At 38.5% G+C, this 26,279-nt stretch overlaps 1 protein-coding gene across 3 annotated transcripts in view; it reads right to left on the reverse strand.

Annotated features, from left to right (window-relative positions):
- LOC112861305 (CD302 antigen) overlaps nucleotides 1–26,279 on the reverse strand; it is a 135,315-nt gene that overhangs the window by 3,618 nt on the left and 105,418 nt on the right. The window contains exons 1-5 of one of the 3 annotated variants that reach the window (XM_086718710.1): nucleotides 25,290–25,528; nucleotides 11,897–12,007; nucleotides 5,281–5,397; nucleotides 4,470–4,643; nucleotides 3,128–3,154 (exon numbers count right to left, since the gene is read on the reverse strand). In XM_086718710.1, the coding sequence (XP_086574836.1) occupies nucleotides 3,128–3,154; nucleotides 4,470–4,643; nucleotides 5,281–5,397; nucleotides 11,897–12,007; nucleotides 25,290–25,356 (496 nt within the window). In that variant the 5' untranslated portion in view covers nucleotides 25,357–25,528. Of the gene's footprint in view, nucleotides 1–3,127; nucleotides 3,155–4,469; nucleotides 4,644–5,280; nucleotides 5,398–11,896; nucleotides 12,008–25,289; nucleotides 25,534–26,279 lie in introns of those variants that run through there. The other 2 variants (XM_025924643.2, XM_086718711.1) reach the window with 2 other exon arrangements.

Consider the following 26,279-nt stretch of genomic DNA (forward strand, 5'->3'; position numbering starts at 1 on the left):
CAAAGCCATTCCTTTTAAGATTATTTGCCTCCATACTTATAAATAACATACTTACACGGCTTTTCTTGATTTAATTTTTTAATGTGAAATAAACATAACAAAATACCATCTTAACCGTTTTTAAGTTCACAGTTTTATAGCGTTAAGTACGTTCACACTGATGTGCTGTCACCACTGTTTCTCCACAGAATTCTTCATCTTTCAAACCTGAGAAACTATGTATTAAACAGTAATGCCCCATTCTTCCCTCATTTTATTCCTTGTCAACCACCATTCTACTTTTTGTAGGTCCACTACTCCAGGTATCTCAGATCATTGGAATCACCAAGTATTTGTACTTTTGTGACCAGCTTATTTCACTTAGCCTAATGTCTTCCAAGTTTGTGCATGTTGTAGGATGTGTCAGAATTGCCTTTTTAAGGCTAAATAATGTTCCATAGTGTATATGTCATGTTCTACTTACCCATTCATCTGTTGATGGACACTTGGGTTGGCACCTTCCACTTTTTGGCTGTTGTGAATAATGCTGCTATGAACATGAGTGTACAAATCTTTGATACCTCTTTTCATTCCTTTTGCGTATATACCCAGAAGTGGGATTGCTGCATCGTAGGTATTTCTATTTTTAGTTTTTTGAGAATTTATTACTGTTTTCTGTACCATTTGAAATTCCCATCAATAGGGCACAACTGTTCCATTTTCTCCATATCCTTGTCAATACTTGATTTCTGTTTTTTGTTATTAGGTGTATATATGTTTGTGTGTGTATGTGTATGTGTTATATATATATATATATATTTTTTTTTTTTTTTGGTAGCCAACCTAATAGATGTGAGGTGGTACTCTGCTTGATTTTATTTTTTATTTTTTATTTTTTTTAACGTTTATTCATTTTTGAGAGACAGAGCATGAGCAGGGAAAGGGCAGAGAGAGGGAGACACAGAATCGGAAGCAGGCTCCAGGCTCCAAGCTGTCAGCACAGCCTGACGCAGGGCTTGAACCCACCAACCGCAAGATCATGACCTGAGCCGAAGTCGGACGCTCAACCGACTAAGCCACCCAGGCACCCTGCTTGATTTTATTTTTAAGCTCTGTGCCAACATGGGGCAACTCACTACCCCGAGATCAAGAGCCAAGTGCTCTACCAGCTGGGCCAGCCAGATGCCCCTTTGGTTGATACTTTAAGGTATTTATTCCTCCTATTGAAGAGTGAGAACTTAATTCTCCAATATGCACACGAATTCTCAAACACTCCTTTCCTCTTCCATCACAGTTATAGCAAGCCCCAAATTAGAAAATCTACATCTGACAATGCCAATTCAGAATTTTTAAAAACAAAAAAACTACCAATTTAGAAGGCAACCCAATAAAAAATAAGGACAAAAGACTTGAATAGGCATTTCGCAAAACAATGAAATGGCTAATAAAAGTGCTCAACATTATTCACCAGGGAAATGAAAATCAATGATTACACACACCTGAATGGCTGAAATTAGATGGGACTTTACATGGGATGGATGTGCAGTAGGAATGTAGCAGTTCAACCACTTTGAAAAATTACTTGGTAGTTTCTAATAAAGCCAAACATATTAGCTACCCTATTGACCTTGCAGTTCTTCTCTTTGGAATATACACAAGGAAAATGAGAAAATAGGTCCAAATGAGAATGTTCACAGGCTGTTCTATCATTTTAGTACCAAACTAGAAATGATGCATATATACGTAATAGGAAATTGGACAAATTGTGATACATTTACAAAGTACTATACAACAGTAGAATAAGTACAATATATACGTAACATGGATGGATCTAAAAAAATTCTTGAGTGAAAAAAGCCAGTAGAATTCTATGTTCTAAACCAGCAACTCTAACCTATGGTGATAGAACTCAAAATAGTGGGTAACTCTGGGAGAGATGATGGTAGGGGATACAATTATTGGTAATGGGCATGAAGGAAATTTTTTGGTGTAGCATGTTCTTGCTCTATCTTGATTTGAGAGGTAGTTACCCAGGTATATCCAGAGGCAACCATCAAACTGTACACTTAAGATTTGTGCATCTTATTCACACCTCAAAGAGATTAAAAATTATGCTACCAATTGGCAAAAAAAAAAAATACAGAATTTTTAATAGACATGTTTCTGGGAATGCAAAATAGTACAATTCTAAAACCATGTTATCGATCAAAGTTCTACATCCACTTTTCAAATCCAACATTTGCATTTCAGGGAATCTAATCTTTAATGTATTTGTGCAAGTAGATTCATTCACTGCAGCACTGTAATGTTTGGAAACCAGCCAATAAGGGTCTGGAGCTGGTTTATATCCATAAAGAGATATATGGAAGAGTATGAGTTGTCGATACCTAGAATCTATTAGTGAATAAAAGGGCAAAGTAAGTCCTATATCTCAATTTGCTGATCTTGGCAAAAGAAACACAGTTAAGAAACTGAGCTGGTGTCCAATAAGGATAAAAGTAGAATAATGTAGACAGGGGCAAGATGGGAGACGGACTTTTCAGCATTTGCCTTACTATTTTGCTTTTTCAACCATGTTAATATATTACCTGTTCTTTCAAAAAAATACGCATTTAGGGGCACCTGGTGGTTCAGTCAATTAAGTGTCCAACTCGATCTCAGCTCAGGTCATGATCTCACTGTTCCTAATAAAGCCCCCCATCTGGCTCTGCTAACAGAGCAGAGCCTGCTTGGGATTCTCTCTCCCCTCTCTCTCTGCCCCTCCATTCATGCTCACAGGCTCTCTCAAAGTAAATGAACTTTAAAAAAAATGCATTTAGTAAACCCTTAAGACAGATCCTTAAAGAACTATAATTATAAGGTCAAAGTTTTTTAAACAAAAGATTGCAGACTCATTTCCCACAAAAACGGGAATTCAATGGGCAAATACAATTTGGTATTTTAAAAAATTCATACATATTTGCAGTTACCATATTTAGGATGTCAAGTCTTATTACTAAGTTGAGACCTTTCTAAATTCTTATAAAAGTTGTTCCACTTTATAAAATTATATAATTAATTTTAAGGAGGTCTTTAGTAATATTTTGACATTAGAATCTTAATGTATTTTTACTTGTGGGAAGATTTTTAACAAAAGACCATTACTTACCTGATAAATATTTCTTTTCATATGGGACTAAAATGCAAAAGAAAATTAAAATTAAAATTCAAGCATGTATACTTTATTCTAAGTTTGCCTTTAAACACTTTCAAAATAGTTGAAAATGAAATTTAGTAGCTTAATATCCCTATTTCTATTGCTTGGTCAATTGTTTTCCATTTTGAACAAAGTTGTTTTTGTTTCTTTTTTTTTAAAGATGTAGAGGTCTAACTGTATTAGCTTGGTTGGTGGAGAAACAATAAGGAAACTCAAAGTGATGAGGTGAGGAAAATAATTTTTGTTAGAGGCTCTATAGAAGACAAACCTAATAAAATTGAAGTATACAACTGTGACCCCATTAGTATGGATTTGCTCACTATTTCTGATGTTTCAGTTATAGTTTAATTAAAAATTTGGTTTATATAAATGTGCCCTGATACTTAGTACATGAAAAAAATTTTTTTTTAATCCAATAAATATTGGAAGTGGAATTCCACTACCATAAAACTGTGATAAATTTAATATAATCAACTGTAGTTAAGAACTCTGCTGAGGCATACAAAAAAATCAAAAGGGGAAAATAATTTTGGTTTACAGTTGAAGTAGAAGGGGGGAAATACTAAAGATGCAAAGTGGAGAAATGGCTGTCATGTTTCAAGTATCCCAAAATCATATTTTGAAATTTTAAGTGTTTTTAATAAATTTTTTCTGAAACTTGGAACATGCTTTGATGTTTAACAATAACATCAAAATACTGTTGTGGGACATAATAATTTTGTCCATTAGAAAGCATTCTGAAGGGGAAGAGGGGACGGCCAGAGCCCAGGGGTGGTGGTTGGAAGGGCAGGGGCCAGGTTCAGAGCTTGCACCTCAGGATTGCGGTGGGGAGAAAAAGCATTCTGATGGGTCAGAAGAAAAATTACATTTTAGTCCAGAGTAAGTTATTGACTACAATGCAGTTTTTCTTCATTTGCCTAAACAAAGGATGTTAGTACCTGTACAAGGTCAAATTCTTTAAACATTAGCTAGAACTCTGGAATCAAGACATGAGTAGCTAATCCAATAACATGCAAGGAGGCTATGATAATTCCTTTGAACAAGAGAAGAAATTTCTGACCTCTTGCAGGCTCTAAGAATAAGCAGATAGAATGAAAGTATGCCTGGTTCACATGAGAATTATATTGGACTTCCAAAAGATTTGGGAGCATAGCATCCTAATTAATATATTCTGCAGTCTTTCTTACTCCCTCTAATTTATTGAGGCATACTTGTCTCAAAAATTTTCATTTTAAAACCAGCCCTACTTTCCCCATCCCTCTAGAAATGGAAAAAAGTTTTCAGTTATACTTACTAGCTGCTTTACAAAGGGTTCCTTCCACAGAAGAAATTTCACAATTTCCTTTTTTCCATTCACCTGTCTTGGTGTGCAAAAAGGCACAGGTGTCAACTAGATCCTCACCATCTTCTTGGTCTGTCCATTTATCAAATGTCATATTTGACTTATCAAACCACTTGAAACTTGCATCTGTCAGTTAAGAATATTTTTATCATTATGACAGTGTTAAATGGAGTTAAAAAGAAAGCCTAAGAAAAGGATCTGGGATTAAAGGTGGAAAATTACTAAGATATGTCTGCTCAAAACTTTTAGTTGTAGGATTTAAATTAGGAGGAATATATCTTGTGTACCAGCAAATGAGAGGTACTGGCTCAAAGAGGTTCTACGGAAGATCCTGTTTTTGAAAATAATGAAAACATTTTCTTGGGGGAAATAGCCAAGAAAATTAAAATATTAATAGTAACCTTAGTAGTTCCATTTCAGTAATAATGCATGTACTTTCTGTTTCCTACAGGGACAATAAATACATTTACATAATATAACCTTGATAGTTCAATCTAGCGATATCCTACAGTTGACACATTTATGACACTACCATATTACAAAAATGCTGAGCCTAGAACCATATTTTAATCCGGACAAAAGAAACACAGCTGCTCAGGAAAGAGTTGCAGTATAGGTCATAGGTGCACACTGAAAATAGAATACCCAGAGACTACAGGAAACATCAACTTGAACTACAGAACTGAAGAATCTCAAAGTTACCAGTTTTGTTACCATTAAAAAAAAAAAAAAAGTGGTTTCCTACAAGGTAAATATTACTTACCATCTGTGTCAAAAAACATGCCTAGTAGGATATCATCTGGGCCTTTCCATTGCTTTTTCAAAGTCTCCAGTATAAAAGCATTTTCTTCTTCATTATGTATGCTTACCATGTCTGCTCCTGAAATTATTTTTAGGTAGAAATAAAGTTACCATGTTTCCAGAATCCATGCAGATCACAGGAATTATATAAAAATTATGCATTATAATACATTTACCATAATGTATTATACTTTCACACCTTTTTAAGTTTCAGCTTGAGAATATGCACAATTTTGAAGAGACAATATATTCATGAGTAAAGTGATGTGATAAATTGAGCACAACAATTTTATATTCTCATTTCATTTATGTAGAGTTGGTAATTTACAGACAAGGGAACAAAACATCACGGGAGGCTTCAGCAATAGAACATATTTTCTGCATCTCTCAACTTTCCTTTTTCCCATCACCTCTTCCTCAAGCAACCACGGTTTCTCCTTTGTTTACTAGTGTAGGGAGGAGAAGCTCTGACCAAATCTAGAACTGAAAACTATGAAGTCAACTTGCCAGAACAGTTGCAAGACGTGAAATTAAGCAACAGTCTCTGACTTGCCTCATTTAACTGGCCTTCGTGTGCCTGCTGCCCAAAGCCTTACATGTATTCTGTGGTCTTTAGAAAATTCCTGGTTAAGGAAAATGATCAATAAAAGAGGTCTATCATTGGATAGTTAATCACACTTTCATGTGATTCAAGAGTAAAGAGCAGCAGCGATCTATATTTTATATCTCCCATACATTAGCTTTTGTGGTTCTTAAAGTCTATAAGCTACATACACATACAAGCATCCTATAAGTATCAGGAGTAACTACTTTTCCAAGAGATATTTAACCCTGTTTCCTTACCTAGACAAAGATTCTCTTGCAAATTAAAAAGCATTTCACTGTCTTAATTGGATAATACTTTAGAGAAAATGCTAGTAGAGTTAGTTCCTTTCATGATATTCTGTTTTTTCAAGTGAAGACAGTTGAATAAATGATGACATCAAGGCTTGTGCTCAAAGCAGCCAGAAAGCTGGCAGGGAGGATACATCTAATCCCTGGGTGTAAGACAAAAAAAAAAAAAATAATGTAACAGCCTTTCAGGTGTACTCAGCTAAATATGGAATATAACACAAAAATAATAAACATAGGACTTCTCAGCCTCAGTAATTTAGAGGTAACAATTTTCCCATTTCCCAATGATAAGTTGTTGATCCTACATATATTTTACAGTGTGGAGACTTTCTGTACTATAACTAATGCAAGTACATGGAGAAATAAGGTACTCTTGCCTATTATTACATTCTTCCAAAATCATCCAAACTTAACAAAGTCTCCTGAAAATTCCAGAATATTATCTTAGTTCAGTGGTTCTCCACACCTTGAGCATGCATCAAAATCTGGAGGGCTTCCAACTGGAATGAGATGGGGCCTGAGAATTTACATTCCCAACAAGTTCCCAGGTGATGCTGATGCTGCTGATCCAGGGACCATCCTTTGAGAATTACAGGTGGCTTAAATTGTAGGCTACTATATTTATGACATCACTCTAAAGTTGATAATATTTTGTAATAAGTTAACAGTTAAATGGAAAAGACAGAGCTACTATGTACTGATATACTAAGAAAAATTTTTATTAAATGATTACTTTTATATCTTAAAAGAAGCTTACCAAAAAAAAAACCCAATAAATTTAACAATAGGGGAAAAGAAAATTACTATAGGGCCAAAAAGTCTCCCCTAAACCATACTGGATTGTTAGAGAAGAAAATCACAAACCAGGCAGACTGCAGCTCTATTATAAATAAAGAAGCCAACACCTTAATGGAAGAAAAATAATTGTTTTCAAGACTGTAAAAGACAGTTCACCCTCACAGAAGGAAATCTAACAAAAGAAATGTGTGAGAAATGCAATCTCACTGGTAAAGAAATGAAAATTAAATTAAGCAGCCTTTCAGACTTCTAGATTAAACAGTGTTGGCCCTGGGTATAACAAAATAGAAACTCATCGTGGTTAGGTGGAGTAAAAATTAGTACAACCTTCTTGGAAACAATATGGCAAGATGTGTCAAAAGCCCCTAAAAGGACACGTATTTGACCCAGCAATCATTGGCTCTGTGCTCAAATAGACACAATCATTAATGTTCACCACGTTTGTGACACTGAAAGATTGCAAATAATTCAATAGCCAATATTAAAGGATTAATTAAATCAATTATGGCATTTCTATATACTGGATTAATACACAGTTATTAGGAAATATGCATTACATTTTTGCTGCCACAGACATCTTTAATGGAAAATGCAAATTACAGGACAGTTTGCCAAATATGATCCCTTTTTTTACATATTAAAAAAATAGCTGGGACGCCTGGGTGGCTCAGTAGGTTAAGCAGCCAACTTCAGCTCAGGTCATGATCTCACAGTTCGTGAGTTCAAACCCTGCATAGGGCTCTGCACACACAGCACAGAGCTACTTCGGATCCTCCCTCTCTCTCTGCTCCTCCCCCTCTGGTACTCTCTCTCAAAAATAAACATTAAAAGGCACACTGCATTAAAAAAAAAAAAAGAAAAAGGTATTTATTAATATAAATTTGCCTGGGGTGAAATGTCTAGGATATTTAACCAAAATGTTAACAATCATTACATTTCCTTATTAGGGTGGTGCGATTTAGGGTGATTTTGCTATATGTTTAAAATATTTGCTCATGTATTTTTCTAAGTTTTTTAATAGTGATTGTGCATATTACAAAGAACTTTTAAAAGAAAAATCAGATAACAATACTTTAATCCAAAGTTAGGATTCAGCAAGGCTCTCTGAGCCATATCTCCATTTTGAAAAACTCTATGATGGTTTTCTTATCATTTCCAGCTGCCTGCCTGTTAAATGTCACACAGACTTTTAATTTGTTTCACCCTGATACTTGTACTCACTTGTAAAATGTGACCAAAATACCACTCTAGAAAAATTCTCAAGGGAAGTATTTAACTAGGTTATAGTTTTGGCTTAAGTGTTCAGAGAGGAGTTTTTCATCCTTTTCTTTGACCTTGTGGAAGCCAAGGGAACTTTAATGATTCTTAACATTGTAATCTAATTAAATACTGTATAAACTTAAATTACTGTGTCAGGCAAATAAGACACACTTTCATTTTCTTTAACAAATGACAGGGTAAGTACCTGGAGAATGCATGTGCTCAAGATTTTTTTACAGTGCATTACCAGTGACACTACCTGCTGAGATATAATATAGGTCTTCAATTCTTTTTATAGCTAGTGACATATCTCACAAATCATAAAAAAGAAATATTGAAAATATTTATTTTTTCTATTATAATGATAACATAAATTAAAGGTAAATGTTGCAAAATAAGAAAAATGTTAGCCTCTCACAATTATTTACCTAAATGAATAAGGATACCAAAAATAAGGAGAGGTAATATGAAGTAAATTATACAAAACACTGGGAATATTTCTAAAGATAGCTCACTGCAGCACAAAAGGTAACAAGTCACTTGTTTTCTAAACCCCTAATGACAGGTTTAACATACGATTTTGTATAGCTGGCAAGATTTTATAAATCCCAATGTAAATACTGTAGTATTATACCTTATGCTTTTTCTTCTTCATACATAGCAAAACACTGAATTTATGTCTACCTACGACTCTTAACCAAAACACTGGTGTAGCCAAAAATAAATACCAGTGTTATTAACTAATTATAGCTAATTTTCTGATTCATTAATGAACTGGGTATTTCCAGAGTAGAAACAAATATAGAGGATTTTCAAATAAATGGTAAGGTAAAGAGAAATGTATGAGAAATTTTTAAAAATCCAATCAGTAAGACAAACTGAATTTATAGATTTTTAACTGGGGAAAAGAGATATTTTTCTTCAGACACAAGATAAATTTTATAAGCAAATTTGAATATAACAATTTAAAATTCCTGGGGCCTCTGGGTGGCTCAGTCCATTAAGCATCCAACTTCAGCTCAAGCCATGATCTCATGGTTTGTGGGTTCGAGACCCGCATCAGGCTCTGTGCTGACAGCTCAGAGTCTGGAGTCTGCTTCAGATTCCGTGTCTCCTCCTCTCTGTCCCCTTTCCCTGCTTGTGTTCTCTCTCTCTCAAAAATAAATAAACATTTTAAATTCCTTAGTGGCTGCCCTGCTTGAACAAGTAGAGTTAATGGACTCCAGAACAAGCAATCAAGGTCAAATCACAAAGTTTCTGGCTGTTTCCAATTCTGTTTTGCTTTGCTAAAGAAAAATGGCAACCAGTAGTAATTTTGCCTCTGTAAAGTAAGCATTTGCTTAATTGCTAAAGATAAGTAGTAAAACTGGACAGTGAATTCTGACATAGTGGTTCATACAGGCTAGTAAGAGTGTAATAGGTCTTTTCTAGGCTCTCAGCCTCCCAAATAATGTCTGTTATTGAAATCTACATGATACCTAGTATAAATATTTTTAAAAAAGATAGAAAATTGTTATAGGGGAAGTCCCATTTGAAAAAATGCCTATTATTCAATTTTTGAAAAAATATTTATTTTGATAGAGAGTGTGTGAGCAGCTGATGGGCAGAGAGAGGGAATCCTAAGCAGGCTCCACGCTGTCAGCACAGGGCCTGCCTGACTCGGGGCTCAAACTCACAAACCGTGAGCTCATGACCTGAGCTGAAATCAAGAGTCAGATGCTTAACCGATTGAGCCACCCAGGCAGCCCTCAATTTCTTTAAAATGAAACCATACTGGTAGATTCAAAATGTCTTGTTTTCAAAGAGCCAACGTTCAACACCATTTGGCAGGTATGAGTTTTTCAAAGGGAAACAATATGCATTGAGTACTACATGGCACTTACCAGGATTAAAAACCTCTATGCTTGGGGCGCCTGGGTGGCTCGGTCAGTTAAGTGTCCGACTTCGGCTCAGGTCATGATCTCACGGTCCGTGAGTTCAAGCCCCGCGTCGGGCTCTGTGCTGGCCGCTCAGAGCCTGGAGCCTGTTTCAGATTCTGTGTCTCCCTCTCTCTCTGCCCCTCCCCTGTTCATGCTCTGTCTCTCTCTGTCTCAAAAATAAATAAATGTTAAAAAAAAAAAAAACAAAAAACCTCTATGCTTACATTCACTCCTATGATAAGTGAATATGATTTGATATTCTTCCAAAATGTTGTATTGGTCGGTTGTTAGATTTTTTTTTTTTTAAGGTAAAGGGCATTTCTAAATGCTGGAGTTACTGATGAGTCTAAGATAAAATTTAAGGAAATAATCAAGAGATTTTAGATCTCATGCAGTAATAAAAAACACCTCTAAAGAATCAAGGACTCTCCTATCACCATCACAGGTATTTCAGTTGAAAAAGTTACTAGTTCACATCCTAGTTTCAGTTTGAACTTCCAAGTATCACAACAGTTAGAGACAACAACAAGGATGCACTTTGGGCCAAACAGCCAAACATATAAAGAACACCCAAGCACACCTTTTTAAAAATACCATTTTTATTTAAAATATTTCACAATGTGAAGTTGTAAATATATTTTCTGGAGAACACTGAATGTATTGCTAGCAAATAGCCTTTTTCTCTTTTTTCTTTCTCTTTCTTTCCTTTTCTTTCTTTCTTTTTTCTTTAATTTTTTTTTATTTTGAGAGAGAGAGAGAAAGAGAGCATGAGCAGGAGAGGGGCAGGGAGAGAATCCCAAGCAGGCTCTGAGCTGTCAGCGCAGAGCCCGAGGTGGGGCTTGATCTCACGAACGATGAGATCATGACCTGAGCTGAAATCAAGAGTCAGACAGTCAACAGACTGAGCCACCCAGGCGCCCTTCTCCTTTTTGTTTAACATACATTTCTTTACCACAGTTTCACTTCATGATCCCATTTGACTTCTGCCCACACTACATACCTGAAACAGCACTTTCAAGGCAGAATAACAGAGTGTTCTGTTAGACCTTGCTAGACCCTGGTTTAAATCCTGGCTCTGTCACTTACTACCTGTGTGACCCTGAACAAATAAACTGCACTTAGTTTGTCCCGTTGATAAAAGGAGGATAATAAAAAAACTACCTGATAGGTTTGTTATGTTCATTAAAGCCAGGTAAAAGTATATGGTGTGCCTAAGCACAGTGCCTGGCACAGAGTATGCACATTAAATGGACACTGCTGTTGCTAAGTTTCTGGCACAAAGCTTTGGACAGTACTGGCTAACAGCTGTCTCCCAACTCAAAGGTTAAGTATATGCCCAATTCCACTTATGGCTTATGTATTATACAATAAAAAATGGTCCATTTATTACAGGGACCCAGGTAAAAGCGAGATATGACAAAACTATTTGTTTATTTTTGAGAGAGAGAGAGTGAGCGAGCGAGCATGCAAGCGGGGGAGGAGCAGAGAGAGAGGGAGACACAGAATCTGAAGCAGGCCAGAGACTCCGAGCTGTCAGCACAGAGCCCGATGCAGGGCTCAAACTCACAGACAACAAGATCATGACCTGAGCCAAAGTTGGAAGCTTAACCGACTGAGCCACCCAGGCGCCCTGACAAAACTATTTTTTCAAGGAATTAGTCAACACTATTTAAAGACCGTGAAAAAAAAAAGGAATGAACTCCTTACCATGATCAGTACACTGATTTCTGACGTCCTCTATGCTTTCTACTTTGATGGCTTCTTGAAGAAAAATGTAACAACTGTCTTGGAACTGAACCCAGGTAGATGAAGGACAGTCTATATGGGAAAAAAGAAACCCTGTTAAATAACTTGAAAAGAATTCCATGAATTCCTAAAGATAGTAGATATTAAATTTTCAAAGAGAAAAAGAAAGGCAATATCCCTTGTTAATTTAGCAACAAAGCTCTCAGTCTTTGTCAAAAGAAATCGACTACTGTGATGGGAATTTATTTTTCTCCATTCTATATATGGAAGAAGAGAAATGTGCCAGTGATTCTCTTCTGATTTGACAGAACAAAGTTACAAGCCTTTAGGGTGTTTAGAAATTCAGACGTAGATTACAGCATTATTACCAAGGCAACGAACTATCAAGAAAGACAACCAATAGAAATACAAGCTCTTTGTGAAGGTTGTCTTTGCAGTATGTAGTAACAATTTCAAAGTCTCAAGAGTTTATAAGACCTTTCTTAAAAATTATACTTCCAAGAACAGAGAACAAATTGCTAGATTATGAATATTCAGACACGTTTTCATATTGCACAGGAAAACAAGACTGATGTTCTTATGAATGTTTTTAGTTTAACATCTCATCAAAGCAGATTCGTTGAACTTAGTTCTGTGGAACAGAACCATCTCTCTTCCTCCACTGCTGCAAAGGGGAGTGGCACCTCTTTCGTCTCTTGATCTCTTTTCCTGTTCGTTATAAATGTGTACATCTGGGGGCGCCTGGGTGGTCAGTCGGTTAAGCATCCGACTTCAGCTCAGGTCATGATCTCGCGGTCTGTGAGTTCGAGCCCCACGTTGGGCTCTGGGCTGATGGCTCAGAGCCTGGAGCCTGCTTCTGATTCTGTGTCTCCCTCTCTCTCTGCCCCTCCCCCGTTCATGCTCTCTCTCTGTCCCAAAAATAAATAAACGTTAAAAAAAAATTTAAATGTGTACATCTGTAAACCTTGGCTCTGGAATTTCATTAGTATTAGAAGCAAAAGTAAAAGAGCTTGATTTCACTGGCCAGAATGGAGAAAACGGAGGAGGATTTTACTGAATTCCAGTGAATAAAAGAAGCATAAGGCATTAATCTTCCCTATTTCCTTAAGCCTCTATAGGGAAAATCACTATGATTTTTCCTGGTTTTATTTTTAAGTTTTGTTTGTAATTTTGGTATACACAAGTAAAAGAATCCCTTACTACAAAGATCAGGACTTAACCTCAGAGCTATGTTAATTTAAATTCAACAACTTGACTTTACTAAGCTCAGAATATAGCAAAGACCATTAGCTGTCCCCAGTACTTAACCTCAGCATTTCTTTTCTGGTGTATTTATTGAGTTTTATTTTGTCTCATTTCATTTCACTTCATTTCCATTTCATTATTTCATTTCATTTCATTTCCCTCAGTTTCTTATATAGCACAAAATACACGGCCACCAAGCTAAACTGTTTTCCAGTCTTCTAGTAACTTCTGGATAATGAGCTGTGAGCTGAAGTGAAAGGTGCAAAATTGCCTTTAAAAGTACTTTCAAAGTGTGTTCCCTGGATCATACTTCCCCTTTCCCACTGGCTAACGTGTACTCAGCCATCTTTAATCATATGAACAATGGAAACAGCCTAAGAAGAAGAAAGCAACAAGACCGAAGGATCCTACATGGAGCCATCATATCACACTTGGATTGTTACAAGACAGAAAACAAACTTCTATCTTGATAAGCCGTTGTTAATTCAGGTCACTGTACAGCATCTGGGTCAATATTCTAAATAATACCACAGGTTACTTAAAATTGCCTCCATGGTGAGACCTGAATTTTTCCTGGCCTCATACTGCTACATTTAGTAGTTAACTCATTCAAGATGGGGGTGCCTGCCTGGCTGACTCAGTTGGTAGAACACGTGACTCTTGATCTTGGGGTTGCAGGTTCGAGGCCCACGTTCAGTGTAGAGATTAAAAATAAAAAATCATTCAAGATGTACTAGCATAAGGATAGGTGTCTCAAGATACAATTTATTTTATATACAGGTTTTTTCCTTCCTGCTGTTCTGTAAGTACTTGCATGACACCTGTGACTACCTTGGCTTGAACTCTGGTAGGAATCTAGAACTTTCTCATTGTGGTGGCTTAAAGGTAGTTGGTAGGGTATTTTAGCAACAGTTATACAATGAAACATTAAGTATAAAAAAAAAAATCTGGCTGTAAAACTGTATGTGCAGTATGATCTCAGGAGTTAAAAAGCAAGAAGTCCAGAAAGGTTTAAGAATTGGAGAGGCCAGACACACATCTGTAGGGGAAGCGTTCAGGGAGGACCTGAAAACAGAATGTGTGGTTGAAAGTCTGTAGGTGGAGGAGCAATGCCCTTAGATCCTCTTCCTACGAAACAGTACTCAACCATCATACTTTCATTATATACCTTTGCTGCCCTCTTTGAAAGTCTGGTTCTTACTCAGAGGAACTTTTCTAGATTCACATATAAGTGAAATCATATAATACCTCAAGGTATTTTTAATTTCCTTTTGATTTCTTCATTGACATTGTTTCATACCATGTTGTTTAGCCTCCATATGTTTGTGGGGTTTAGGGATTTTTTTACCTTTTTTTTTTTCTCTCTTGTATTTGATATCTAGTTTCATACTAGCTATGTTATCAGAAAAGACACTTGGGGCGCGTGAGTGGCTCAGTCAGTTGAGCAGCTGACTCTTGATTTCGGCTCAGATCATGATCTCAAGATTCCTGAGATCAAGCCCCACTGTCAGCACGGACCTTGCTTGGGATTGATTCTCCTTCCCTCTCTCTGCTCCTCCCCTGCTCACACACATGCTCTCTCTCAAAATAAATAAACATTTAAGAAAAGATGCTTGATATGATCTCAATCTTTAAATTTATTGAGACTTGTTTTGTGGCCTAACATATGACCTAAGGTGAGAATAGTCCATCTGCATTTGAAAAGAATGTGTATTCTTCCCTTGGGTCTGTATGTATCTATTAAGTCCATGTGGTTTAATACGTTAAGGCCACTGTTTCCTTATTGATTTTCTGTCTGGATGATATATTCACTGATATAAGTGGAATGTTAAAGTCCCCTACTATTATTGTATTACTGTCAATTTCTACCTTCATATCTGTTAATATTTGCTTTATATATTTAGGTGCTCATATGTTGGGTGTACAGATATTTGTAATTGTTATATTCTCTTGTTCGATTGATCTCTTTATGATTATGTAATGCCCTTCTTTGTCTCTTGTTAACAGTCTTTATTTTAAAGTCAGTTTTGTCTAGGGGTGCCTACGTGGCTAAATCGGTTAAGCATCTGACTCTTGATTTTGGCTCAGGTCATTATCCCAGGGTTGTGGGATTGTGCCCTGCATCAAGCCCCATGTCAGGCTCTGGATCAGCTTGTGATTCTCTCTCCCCCACTCTGCCCCTTTCCCCTGCTTGTGTGCTCTAAATAAATAAGTAAATAAATAGTCTGTTTTGTCTAAGTATTGCTACCCAGCTTTCTTTCCATTTCCATGTAGTATCTTTTTCCATTTCTTCACTTTCAGTCTATATGTTTCTTTTGGTCTGAAGTGAGTCTTATAGGCAGACTGTAAATGAGTCTTGTTTTGTTTTTGTTGAAGCTCTATGCCCAATGCGGGCTTGAACTCACAACCCCGAGATCAAGAGTCGCATGCTCTACCAACTGAGCCAGCCAGGTACCCTAGGGGTCTTTTTTTTTTTTTTTTAATTTATTTAGTCACCCTTTGTCTTTTAACTGGAACATTTAGACCATTTACATTTAAAGTAATTATTGATAGCTATGTATGTACAGCCATTTCGTTAATTGCTTTCTGGTTGCTTTTGTAGTTCTTTCTGTTCCTTCTTCTTTTGCTCCTTCCCTTGTGATATGACTTTCTTTAATGTTATGTTTGGATTCCTTTCTCTTTATTTTTTGTGTATCTATTATAGGTTTTTGGTTTGTGGTTACCATGAGGTTCATACGTAGAGCATCCTATGTAGACAGCAGTCTATTTTAAGTTGATGGTTGCTTAAGTTTGAACACATTCTAAAAGCACTACATTTTGCTCTCTCCACATTTTATATCTGACATCTTATTTTATAACTTTTTATTTTGTGCATCCCTTACCTAATTATTGTAGATATAACTGACTTTACTACTTCTGTCTTTTAATCTTCATACTAGCTTTATAAGTGGTTGATCCACTACCCATACTAGACGTTTCCCTTTACCAGTGCATTTTTTTCTTTCAAAATCTTCTTCTATTTATGTTTTTTTCTGCCTAACGGAGTCCCTTTAAGGTTTCTTGTAAGGCCGGTTGAGTGGTGATGACCACATCTCTGCCCCTCCTACCCTTCCCAATGTGGCTTTTTCTTTCCATCTTTATCTGTGGAAGAGCTGCTCTGCTAGCTCTAGTCGTGCTCAAAGAGAGCTGATCTGTAGATCTTTATAGCCGGGCCGGGTCCATGGGCGGGTGGAGCTCCGGATCCTCCCACTCTGCCATCTTGATTCTCCTCCCTCTTTTTTCCTTGCATTTCTGTGTTACTAACTGGAATCATTTTCCATTTGTTTGAAGAAATCCCTTTGGTGTTTCTTTAACTACAAGTCTATTCTATTACAAACTCCTTCAGTTTTTGGGTTTTCTGTCAATATCTTTATACTGCCTTCATGGTTAAAGGATATTTTTGCAAATACGGAATTCTAGATTGTCAGCTTATCTTTCACTTTAGATGTCATTTTGTTGTTTTGGCTTCCATCGTTCCTATTGAGAAATCAGCTGTCTGATTGTTGCTCTTCCTGGCTGCGTTCAAGATCTTGTCTTTGTTTTTTAGCAGTTTGACAGTGGTATGCTTCATTTTTATTTTATTTTATTTATTTAAAAAAATTTTTTTAACGTTTATTTATTTTTGAGACAGAGAGAGACAGAGCATGAATGGGGGAGGGTCAGAGAGAGGACGACACAGAATCTGAAACAGGTTCCAGGCTCCGAGCTGTCAGCACAGAGCCCAACGCGGGGCTCGAACTCACGGACCGTGAGATCATGACCTGAGCCGAAGTCAGCTGCTTAACCGACTGAGCCACCCAGGCGCCCCTATTTTATTTATTTTTTAATGCTTATTCATTTTTGAGAGAGGGAGAGGGTGTGAGAAGGGGAAGGGCAGAGAGAGAAGGGGACAGAGGATTCAAAGTGGGCTCCATGCTGACAGCAGCGAGCCAGATGCAGGGTTCAAACTCACAAATCATGAGATCATGACCGATCCGACTGAGCCACCTAGGATCCCCTCTTTTTTTTTTTTTTTTTTTTTAATCCTGCTAACATTTCATTGCATTTATAGAATCTATGGTTATTTTCAATGGTCTCTTTCAGAAAGTTCTGGGCCACTATCACTTCAGATAATGCTTCCATTTTCTCTCTCCTCTCTTGCTGGGACTTAAATTATGTTTATGTTAGACTTTTCACCATGTCCCATATGTTCCCTTTGCTCTTTTCTATATTTTTAATACTTTTGGCTTTCCATACTATAATCTTGTTCTTTCTGGTGTACTAATCTACTCCTTAGGTTTTAACAAATCAGCTGTTACACCTATCTATTGAGTTCATAATGTCAATGCTTCTTCAGTTATAGAATTCTAATTTGTTTATACTTTTATAGACTCTGGGTCTCTGTTAAAATTCTCAATTTTATGATCTATATTCTTAAACATATATTACAGTTATTTTAAAGTCCGTTTCTGATTACTCTAATTTCTGGGTTGCGTCTTGGTCTATTTTTGTTTCTTTTCCCTTTTGGCCTGTTTCTTATTCCTTGGTACATGACTGGATGTGTTTTGTTGTTGTTGCTGTTGTTGTTTTTTTATTTTTTAAATCAATTACCAGACACTGTGTAGGAAAAAAAAGCAGAGGCTCCAGATGATGTTATCCTCCTCTAGAAAGGACTCTAGTGGGAAGCTTGGGTATTGACATTTTAAAAAGAAGGAAATAACTTGAGCTACAACTCACAGGATAAAGGAGTTTGGCATATACAAAAAGAAAAAGAGAAAGAAATTCGAAAATAAAGGGAATATCATAAAAAGCACCCAGTAAAGGAGTGAAATATTTGTTGAATTAATGAAGTAGGCAGGTCTCTCCCTCCTACCAGATAATATTTCATGTATTAAGACATGAGAGACAAAACAGTCATTTCCAGAATGAAACTCAAATAGAAAGTCACAAGGGCAGGTACTATCAAATGCAAATTTTAACTTTCTTTTCCCTTTTTTTTTTCCTTCTCCTACTTTCTTCTGATTCCTTTTGCTGCTCTTTCTTTCTCCTTATGAAATTAAAACAAACAAAAAAAAAAACCAACCTTAAATGGAAACAGACTCCATTACCCTATTTGATGACACCTGAGAGATCTTTACCTATCACTGGAAGTTCTTGGATCACAGGTTGAGAAATGCTGTCGTATTATTTCTACTCAAAGCTACACATAGTATTTTCTACTGATAATAAACTCAAGAATATAAAAATAGTTTTTGCAATACTGTTTATATGGAATAAAGGAACTCTATTAAAGTACACAAAAATATAATCAACACCCAGTAATGTAAGTTTACAAATTACTTCTTTGTATACTTGTAGTTCTTATGCTTTATAAATGCTAATTCTGCTCTCCACATCATCTATTGATTAAAGTATACTCTCATTTCGGAGGCAGCTCATGTGTGAATTCTCTGTGAAGTGTCCAACCCTCATCTTCCTGTATGTAGCCTCTTTCTCCTCTGAACTTCTACAGGACTTTGCACTACACTACATATGAGAGGCCTTTTTGGTTTCAAGAACAAAAGACTTGTTCAGGTTATCCCAAATGATAGACATGATAAGGATACAAGGGATAATAAGAAATCTGAAGAATCTATCTCAGCAAATAGGCTTCATAGGCTTCTTATACCAGGAACTCCCTTGAGCTGCTACCCAGCCTAGAATAGTCATCCTTCATTACCTCTTTTGATTAGTTGCGGTTAGGGCAGTGAGGGTAAAATGGCACAAAACATGGGGACCTATGCATAAGAACCACAGATAGCCATTCTTCTTGGAAAAAGGGGCTGTTACCCTTTGATGACCGACACTCATTCATATAGCACTGATCAAATCCTGCTCTGTATGATAGTTATCTGATATTTACCCTGTTTTCCCAATTGGACTGTTAACTGCATGACAACAGAGACCATTTCTTTATTTTTTCCCAAAGTTTATTTCTTTAGAGAGAGAGTATAAGTGGGGAAGGGGCAGAGACAGAGAATTTCAAGCAGGCTCCACACCACCAAGTGCTGAGCTGTCAGCACAGTCTGACATGGAGCTCGAAATCACAAACCTCCAGATCATGACCTGAGCCGAAGTCACTTAATTGACTGAACCACCCAGGGGGCCCAACAGAGATCACTTCTTAAATCTAACTGTACCCTTAATAATAACTATCATAGTGTCTTGTACGTAACACAAGATAGCATGCAAGGAACTAGGACGGTGCAGGATTCTGATTAAGCACATTAAGCTGTGGAGAAGTCTGGTTCTGACTGCATGACCTTGGATATGTTACTTAACCTTACCGTGCCCCAGTTTCCTTTTTTGTAAAAACGGGGATGATAACAGTACCTACTCTCAGGGGGTTATTGTGGGAAAGTTGTTCTAGGTGCTAGAGATTCCACAGTGAACAAAAAGAAAAAATCCTTCCATCCTGGTAGTTGAGGCAGATACACAAAGGCAAGATATGTTAGATGATGTTTTATACTTAGAGGATACATTAGTAATCTATTTTTATGTAATAAATCAATAGCTTAAAATGACAAAGAAAACACAAAACACCTTTATTATCTCACACAGTTTCTCTGGGTCAGGAATTTGGAAGCAGCTACCTAGCTGGGTGATTCTGGCTTGGAGTTTGTCATGAAGATGCGGTCAAGCTATTGGCCAGGGCTGCATTGATCTGAAAACTGAACTGAGGCTGGAGGATACGCCTCCAAGAAGGCTCCTTTATATGGATGGTGGGTTGATGCTCGTTTGGGGGAAGAGGCCTCAGGGTGGCTTGAGGCTCCTTATGACATGGCAGATAGTTTCTCTCAGAGCAAATGATTCAAATGAGAACAAGGGAGAAGTACAATAACTTTTATAATTCAGCCTTGGGAGTCACACTCTTACTTCTGCAATGTTCTATTGGTTACATAGGTCAGCACTATTCGGTGCTGGGGTGAGCTACACAAAACTATGAATACCAGGAGGAAAGAATCATTGGGGCCATCTTGGAAGCTAGATAGTGATAAGCACGGAGGAGCAAAGCTAAACCAGAGAAGTAAGATCTTGAATGTAGGTCAGGGGTTAGAAATTTTAGAAAGGAGTCTAAGAAAGATCTCATTATAAAGATCTCATATTATGAAGGAAAAAAAGCCATGTAGAAATCTAGGTCAGACAGGGAATAGCAAACATGGGCCCCTGAGCTGGGAATGAGTATAGTGATGATAATGATAACTGGAGCAACTCAAAAACCACTGCTGAATAATTACATAAGCAATACATGGCAAAACAAAAAATTTAGAAAGCTATAGACAGAAAAATAGAAAACAAACTGTTCACTTCCTCAAAATTTTCAACTGCCTCCTACTCAGGCTCATTTCAGCATTAGCAGTAACCCCAGTTAATTCAGCACTGAACCCTTCCTCTCATGCTACAAGGCAGTGTGTGCCCCAGAAACACGTTTTAAGCGCCAAGAGATATGTTTTTACTTTGAGAAGAAAGGTGTTCGAGCAGAGGCTGGATAGCTCTTATGCAGAAAGCTGTTGAGGTTTAAGCACTTCATGAGCAGAAAGCTAAGCTAAGCCTTCTTCCATGCTGTTTATCTTTGCAGTAACCCTGTTATCATTAAAAACCTGCCTCCCCAAAATACTTCCAGAAGTTTTCAATTACAGATGCTGTAATATTTTCTATACAAATATATTTCAACAATGCACACACACACACACACACACACACACACACACACACACACACAAACAGCCTGCCCACAATGCTCTTTGCAAAGTACTTTTCTGTTACTCTTACTTCTTCACAGCAGCCTTGAAAGATAGGTTATTAATAACTTTATATTATTATGTGACTCTTTATGGATTTTATAACTTTATAATTCTATTGACTCAATATATACAGAAATTTAGGAGCCTGATGAAAACCTGAGCAGCTTGTACTTATGATTCCAAAAGTTTCTACATAGATCCTCTACCTAAAATTACCATGTACTAAGACAATAAAACGGCACATCTACAGGAATATTTGGCATTATCAGTCAGTTCTAGTAGAACTCTCTGTTCCCTTATAATTTCTCTTCTTAAGCAACCAGGCACAGCATAAGAGGAAGTGATCCTTGGGAAATACTTGTTCTGAATATTAACAAAGTGAAGGCAAGGACTGCACTCCCCCCACCCCGGTCAATAAGAAGACCTTTGCTCCTCTCCATTAGGATATGAGTCGTGCTTCCGTACCTTCCATAAGAGCAACTGTGGTAGAGTCAGAGAAATAAGAGGAGCTGTTTGTTTATTATGTATGAAGGCAGGAGTGGGGTTCCAAGTCCCTGACTAACCCAGAGGGCCTGTGGCTGTACTCTGGGCTGCAAGACCTCCCTGAATCACAAGGAAATTCAGCCTCTCTGACTCCGCCTCCATATCACCCTTAACCCAGCTTCCAAGATGTCCACCTCCGTCATCCACCCTCCAGTCCCATCGCAGAAGAGCTGTCATGAGATTTATTTATAGAATGGGGGTGCCAGTGTTACTCTGCACCTTTCTCGGTGGGCATCACTGGTCCATTTTCTTATAGATTCAGTTTCAAGATTTGCTCTCAAAATCTGAAATAACCCACACACAAAAAAATAAAATACTTGATACGTATCATAAAAAACTGTAGACAGGGCACGTGGGTGGCTTAGTCAGTTGAGCATCAGACTTCATCTCAGGTTATGATCTCACAAGTTTGTGAGTTCAAGCCCCACACTGGGCTCACTGTTGTCAGCGCAGGGCCCACTTCAGATCCTCTGTCCCTCTCTTCCTGCTCCTCCCCTGCTTGCGCTCTCTCAAAAAAAAAAAAAAAAAAGTGGACAATGACCCTGTTGCAAAACTGGTTTTCAACACACAAGCACATTTTTAAATGCTTCTCAACAATGATAAAAGTCTTGAAATAATACCTAACTGTAATTTCACTTTCTTCTTTTTAGAAGAAAAAGAAACATTTATTAATGTTTCAAAATTTACAAAAATATACCGGAGATAATTTCCCCTGAAACATCGCTGTGCCATCTACAAGGATTAGAAAAAGTCACATCAATACATGAAGATGATTTCATGCTTTGAATTCAATTATGGGATCAGTTCAGGAAAGAGGTAAAGTAATTTGAAAGAAACTGAAATCCCATTATCACCCTTACTTTTTAAAAAGCATTCATTTAAAATTTTTGGTCCTTTTATTATAAAGTAGACAAAAGTACAGAGACACAACTCAAAACAAAAATTCACAAGACAGTAAAGTCTCTGTTATTATGTATCTTTCTTCAGTAAGGGGACAACAAGCAAGAAGATGATGAGTAAACAAGATGCATTTGGATAGTATTAAGTGCTTTGAAGAAGATAAAATATGGGGTTGTGATATTGAGAATGTGGGGTGTTCAGGGAAGGCCTGAGGAGGTGACATATGATCATACAGAGATTTGAATGACGTGGGTGGGGGCAGCCATGCCAAGGATAGGGGAAGGGGAGGGCAGTCTGGCAGAAGAGCCAGCAGGTGGTTGAGTCCCCAGGGGCTCAGTATAGATAAACAGAGTGAACATCAAGAACGGTAAAAGATAACGTCAAAAAGAAAGGCAGGGGCATGGGCACCTCATCTAGGGCTTGTAGCCCATGGAAATTCAAAATTAGTAATGTAGACTGATCCACATGGCCACAGAATGAGGACTTACTCTGAATATGCTTATTCACTCACCTCATACCGCCGATGGGAAATCATTGACCCAATAAACATATACTGATCACGTACTGTGTGCAAAAAGCACCATTATAGAAGAACTTTCTAAAAGGGATGCCATGGGACCTTACTCAGGAATTTACACAATGTTTTATTTATTTTGATTTTCAAGATAATAACTAAGAACATAAGATCACTTATACTAATAAATTCCAAAATAACAGAGAACAATAACAATGATTTCCACCTCAACATTAAATTTATACTGCATGCAATATGAAAGGTGCTTTTCTGTTAAGATCTTGCCATTCAGCTAATTCTGTGATAATCTTGAAAAGCTCTTTCTTGACTTAGTTCTAAGTCTAATTTTCTGATGGTGTTTGGATAGAAGATTGTGAAGTATGATGAAAAACATGGTTTTTTTCAGCCCTGTATCATCAACATGCATGTGAATGTAATCAGTAACCACAACTATCCAAACCCACATAATGTGGCACTCATGATGGTTTCTAGTTGCAATAATTACCCTTCATTTTGTATGAAGAGAACAGAAGGAAGGAAATCAAGATCTGCCATGCCTGCAATAGGTACAAGCCATCGAGTTCTCACTTAATGCTCATGATGGTCGTTCGGGGTATTATCTCCAAGTGCAATGAGTTGGGTAACCTGATCAAGGCCATACAATCCGTACCTAACTCCAAAGTTTATGCTCTTTCTAAGTTAATCCTTACAGCCTCCTGACTGATAGAGGCTGGTTAATTACTAGCATTAATTTATTCAACATGCCCTTCTTAAGCTTTGGAAAAGCCTAGTTAACAAGGAAAAAAGAACAAAATTTTCCAAAGATACCTTGTCCTCTATTACTGATCAAAAACAACTTCTCTGAAAAGACAGATATCAAAATCTAGAAATAGATTGTTTTAAAAATCTGACAGGAAAAGTATGTTTTGACTAACTTGAGGTATGAGGGCATGGCAGCCCGGAGGGTGGGTTACACAGGCGTTTAGAGGTTACTGGCAAACATAATGAGGGTGTGTAGGAGAGGGCGGGGTCACGAAACAGTCCAGCCTTGTCTTACTCAAAAAATAGGCTCAGTGTGAAGTATGAAAATCGGCACATCTTGTTTCTGCCCCTCCAAAGGCAGCAGATGGCATAACTAGTCCTAAATGCTGATCCACAAGGGCTCTCAGGAAAGGAGCTTTGATTCTGAGAGCAAGTTCTGAGCTGCTTACTCTAGCTGCCTCCAACACTGAGATCCGTTCAACTATTTCTGCCTGTCAGCAGGCTTCCAGGAAGAACTTACAAAATGGGAGCGAAATTCAGGGAGAAAAAAACCCCAAAAACAAAAACAAAACACAAAACACAAAACCAAAAAAAAAAAAAACAAAAAACCCACTTGCATAAGTATTTTATTCAAACCCACACAAGTATTCCCTTGGTTCTTGTTTATTTTGCTCTTTAATTCCTGGAACTGTTTAATCAATAGTGTTTCTGGATGGAAGTCTTCCCACCCCCCCATTCAATTTTTTTGACATGCTTGTATAAAAAAACTTGTAAACTAAAAGCTTGTAAACAAACAAACATCCCACATATTCAACGGAATTGTCTATTTTCCTCCGTAGTCATTTTGGCAATGACTGACTAATCACGTGTGATTTTTACAGATGACACTTGCACAACAGCAGAGCAGACTTAAAGACTTTTTAAAATCACACGACGTAAGACGAATCTGAGCTTAGCCTGTTCACGTCCCACCGCGATCCAGGGGTTAGCTGGCTGAACTGTTTTCCTGTTTCAACAACGTGAACACCAAGCGGCGGGACAAACAAGCCGGCGAGCACGGGAGGGCCTGCTTCCTCCCGCCCCCACCCTCCGTCCGCAATGCGCAGAGGGGAAATCTCCGCAGCCGACTTGCCCGCTTCTCATTTCGGCCCCAAATGGCCCTGAAGCTCCCCTGGCGTGCGGCTCTAAGTCCCTCTGCTCTGCCATCAGACAGCACCCCCGTTTGGGAACCCCTCCCCGCTAGTGGGGTCTGCGCCGAGGCTGTGCGCACGGTGGGCGAGAAAGGGCAAGCTCGGGTCTTCGACGGGCCTTTCCCTGGGGCGCGCTCTCGGAACCCGCTGCACCAGGGGGCGCCGGGCGGGGGCCGGGAGGTGACCGGACGCAGGGCCCCGGGGCAGGGGAGCAGGCAGGAGGGCGCCGGGGTGGACGCGCAGAGCAGGGTAGGGCTAGACGCCCGGTCGGAGGCCGCGCCTCCGGGCCACCCTCGGGCGGCCAGCGGCTGGAGCTACACCACCGTGCCGGGGGTGAGGGCTACCGCTCGGGGTTTGGCTGCCGGGAGGAGGAGGGGACGCGGCAAGGGGCAGCTCACCAGCGACGGCGGCGGCGGCGAGGCCCAGCAGCGGGAGCAGGAGAGCCGGCAGCGCGGCCCGGGGCATGACGGCGCGTGCGGGCGCCCAGCTGCGCTCCTAGGAAGTGCGGGGCGCGGCGAATCCCGCCCACGCGGCCGGTCGCAGGGGGCGGGGGAGAAAGGCCAAGGGGGCGGAAGGGGGCCCGCCGGGGGCTGACCCGACCGCGAGAGCCCGCCCGTGCGCCGCCTCTGCGAAGTCTCTTGTTGTATTTGGAACTTGCCCTTTGAACTGGAATAATTTCGGACTCTCAAAAATGTTGCAAGAGTCCGAAGAATTTCCGTAACCCTTCAGCCAGCTTCTCTAAATGTTAACAACGTGTATAACTCCAGTAAAATGGTCAAAGCCGGGAAATTAAAACTGGTATAATGCTATTAACTTATCTTCAGCTTTTATCACATTTCGCCAATTGTCCCTCTAACGGTCTTTTTCGTTGTTGTTCTGCGCGCGCGTGTGTGTGTGTGTGTGTGTGTCCTTTTCTGTTCTAAAATCCAGTCCGGCATTATACATTGCATTGAGATGTCTTCTCTCCTTAGTCTCCTTTAATGTGGGACAGTTCCTCTGTCATTGTTTGTCTTTCCCCCATCTCGTTTGAAGAGTACTGGCCATTTTGTAGAATGTCCTTCAGTTTTGGTGTGTCTCATGTATCCTCTGGAGGGAAGTTGGAAGAACAGGATTCAGGTTATGTTTTTGTTTCTTTGGCGAGAGTACCACAGAAATGATGTGTCCTGCCCAGGAGAGACACCATGTCAGTATGTCTTATCACTGGTGATGCAATTTTGAACACTCGGTCCAAGTGTCTGCCAGATTCCTCCTTTGGATCTAGTGGTCAGAAACCTTTTCAAAGGCTCCTCCCAGTGGACTGTGTCTCTCAGACAACTTTCATCTGTTATCAGCTTCAGGGATTGAGGACTTTAAACTGTATTTGCACAGCCCCTGAAAGGAAGGAACGC

The sequence above is a fragment of the Puma concolor genome, chromosome C1 (assembly GCF_028749965.1).
Source record: "Puma concolor isolate L17-30 chromosome C1, mPumCon1.1.hap2, whole genome shotgun sequence".
Classification (NCBI taxonomy): domain Eukaryota; kingdom Metazoa; phylum Chordata; class Mammalia; order Carnivora; family Felidae; genus Puma; species Puma concolor.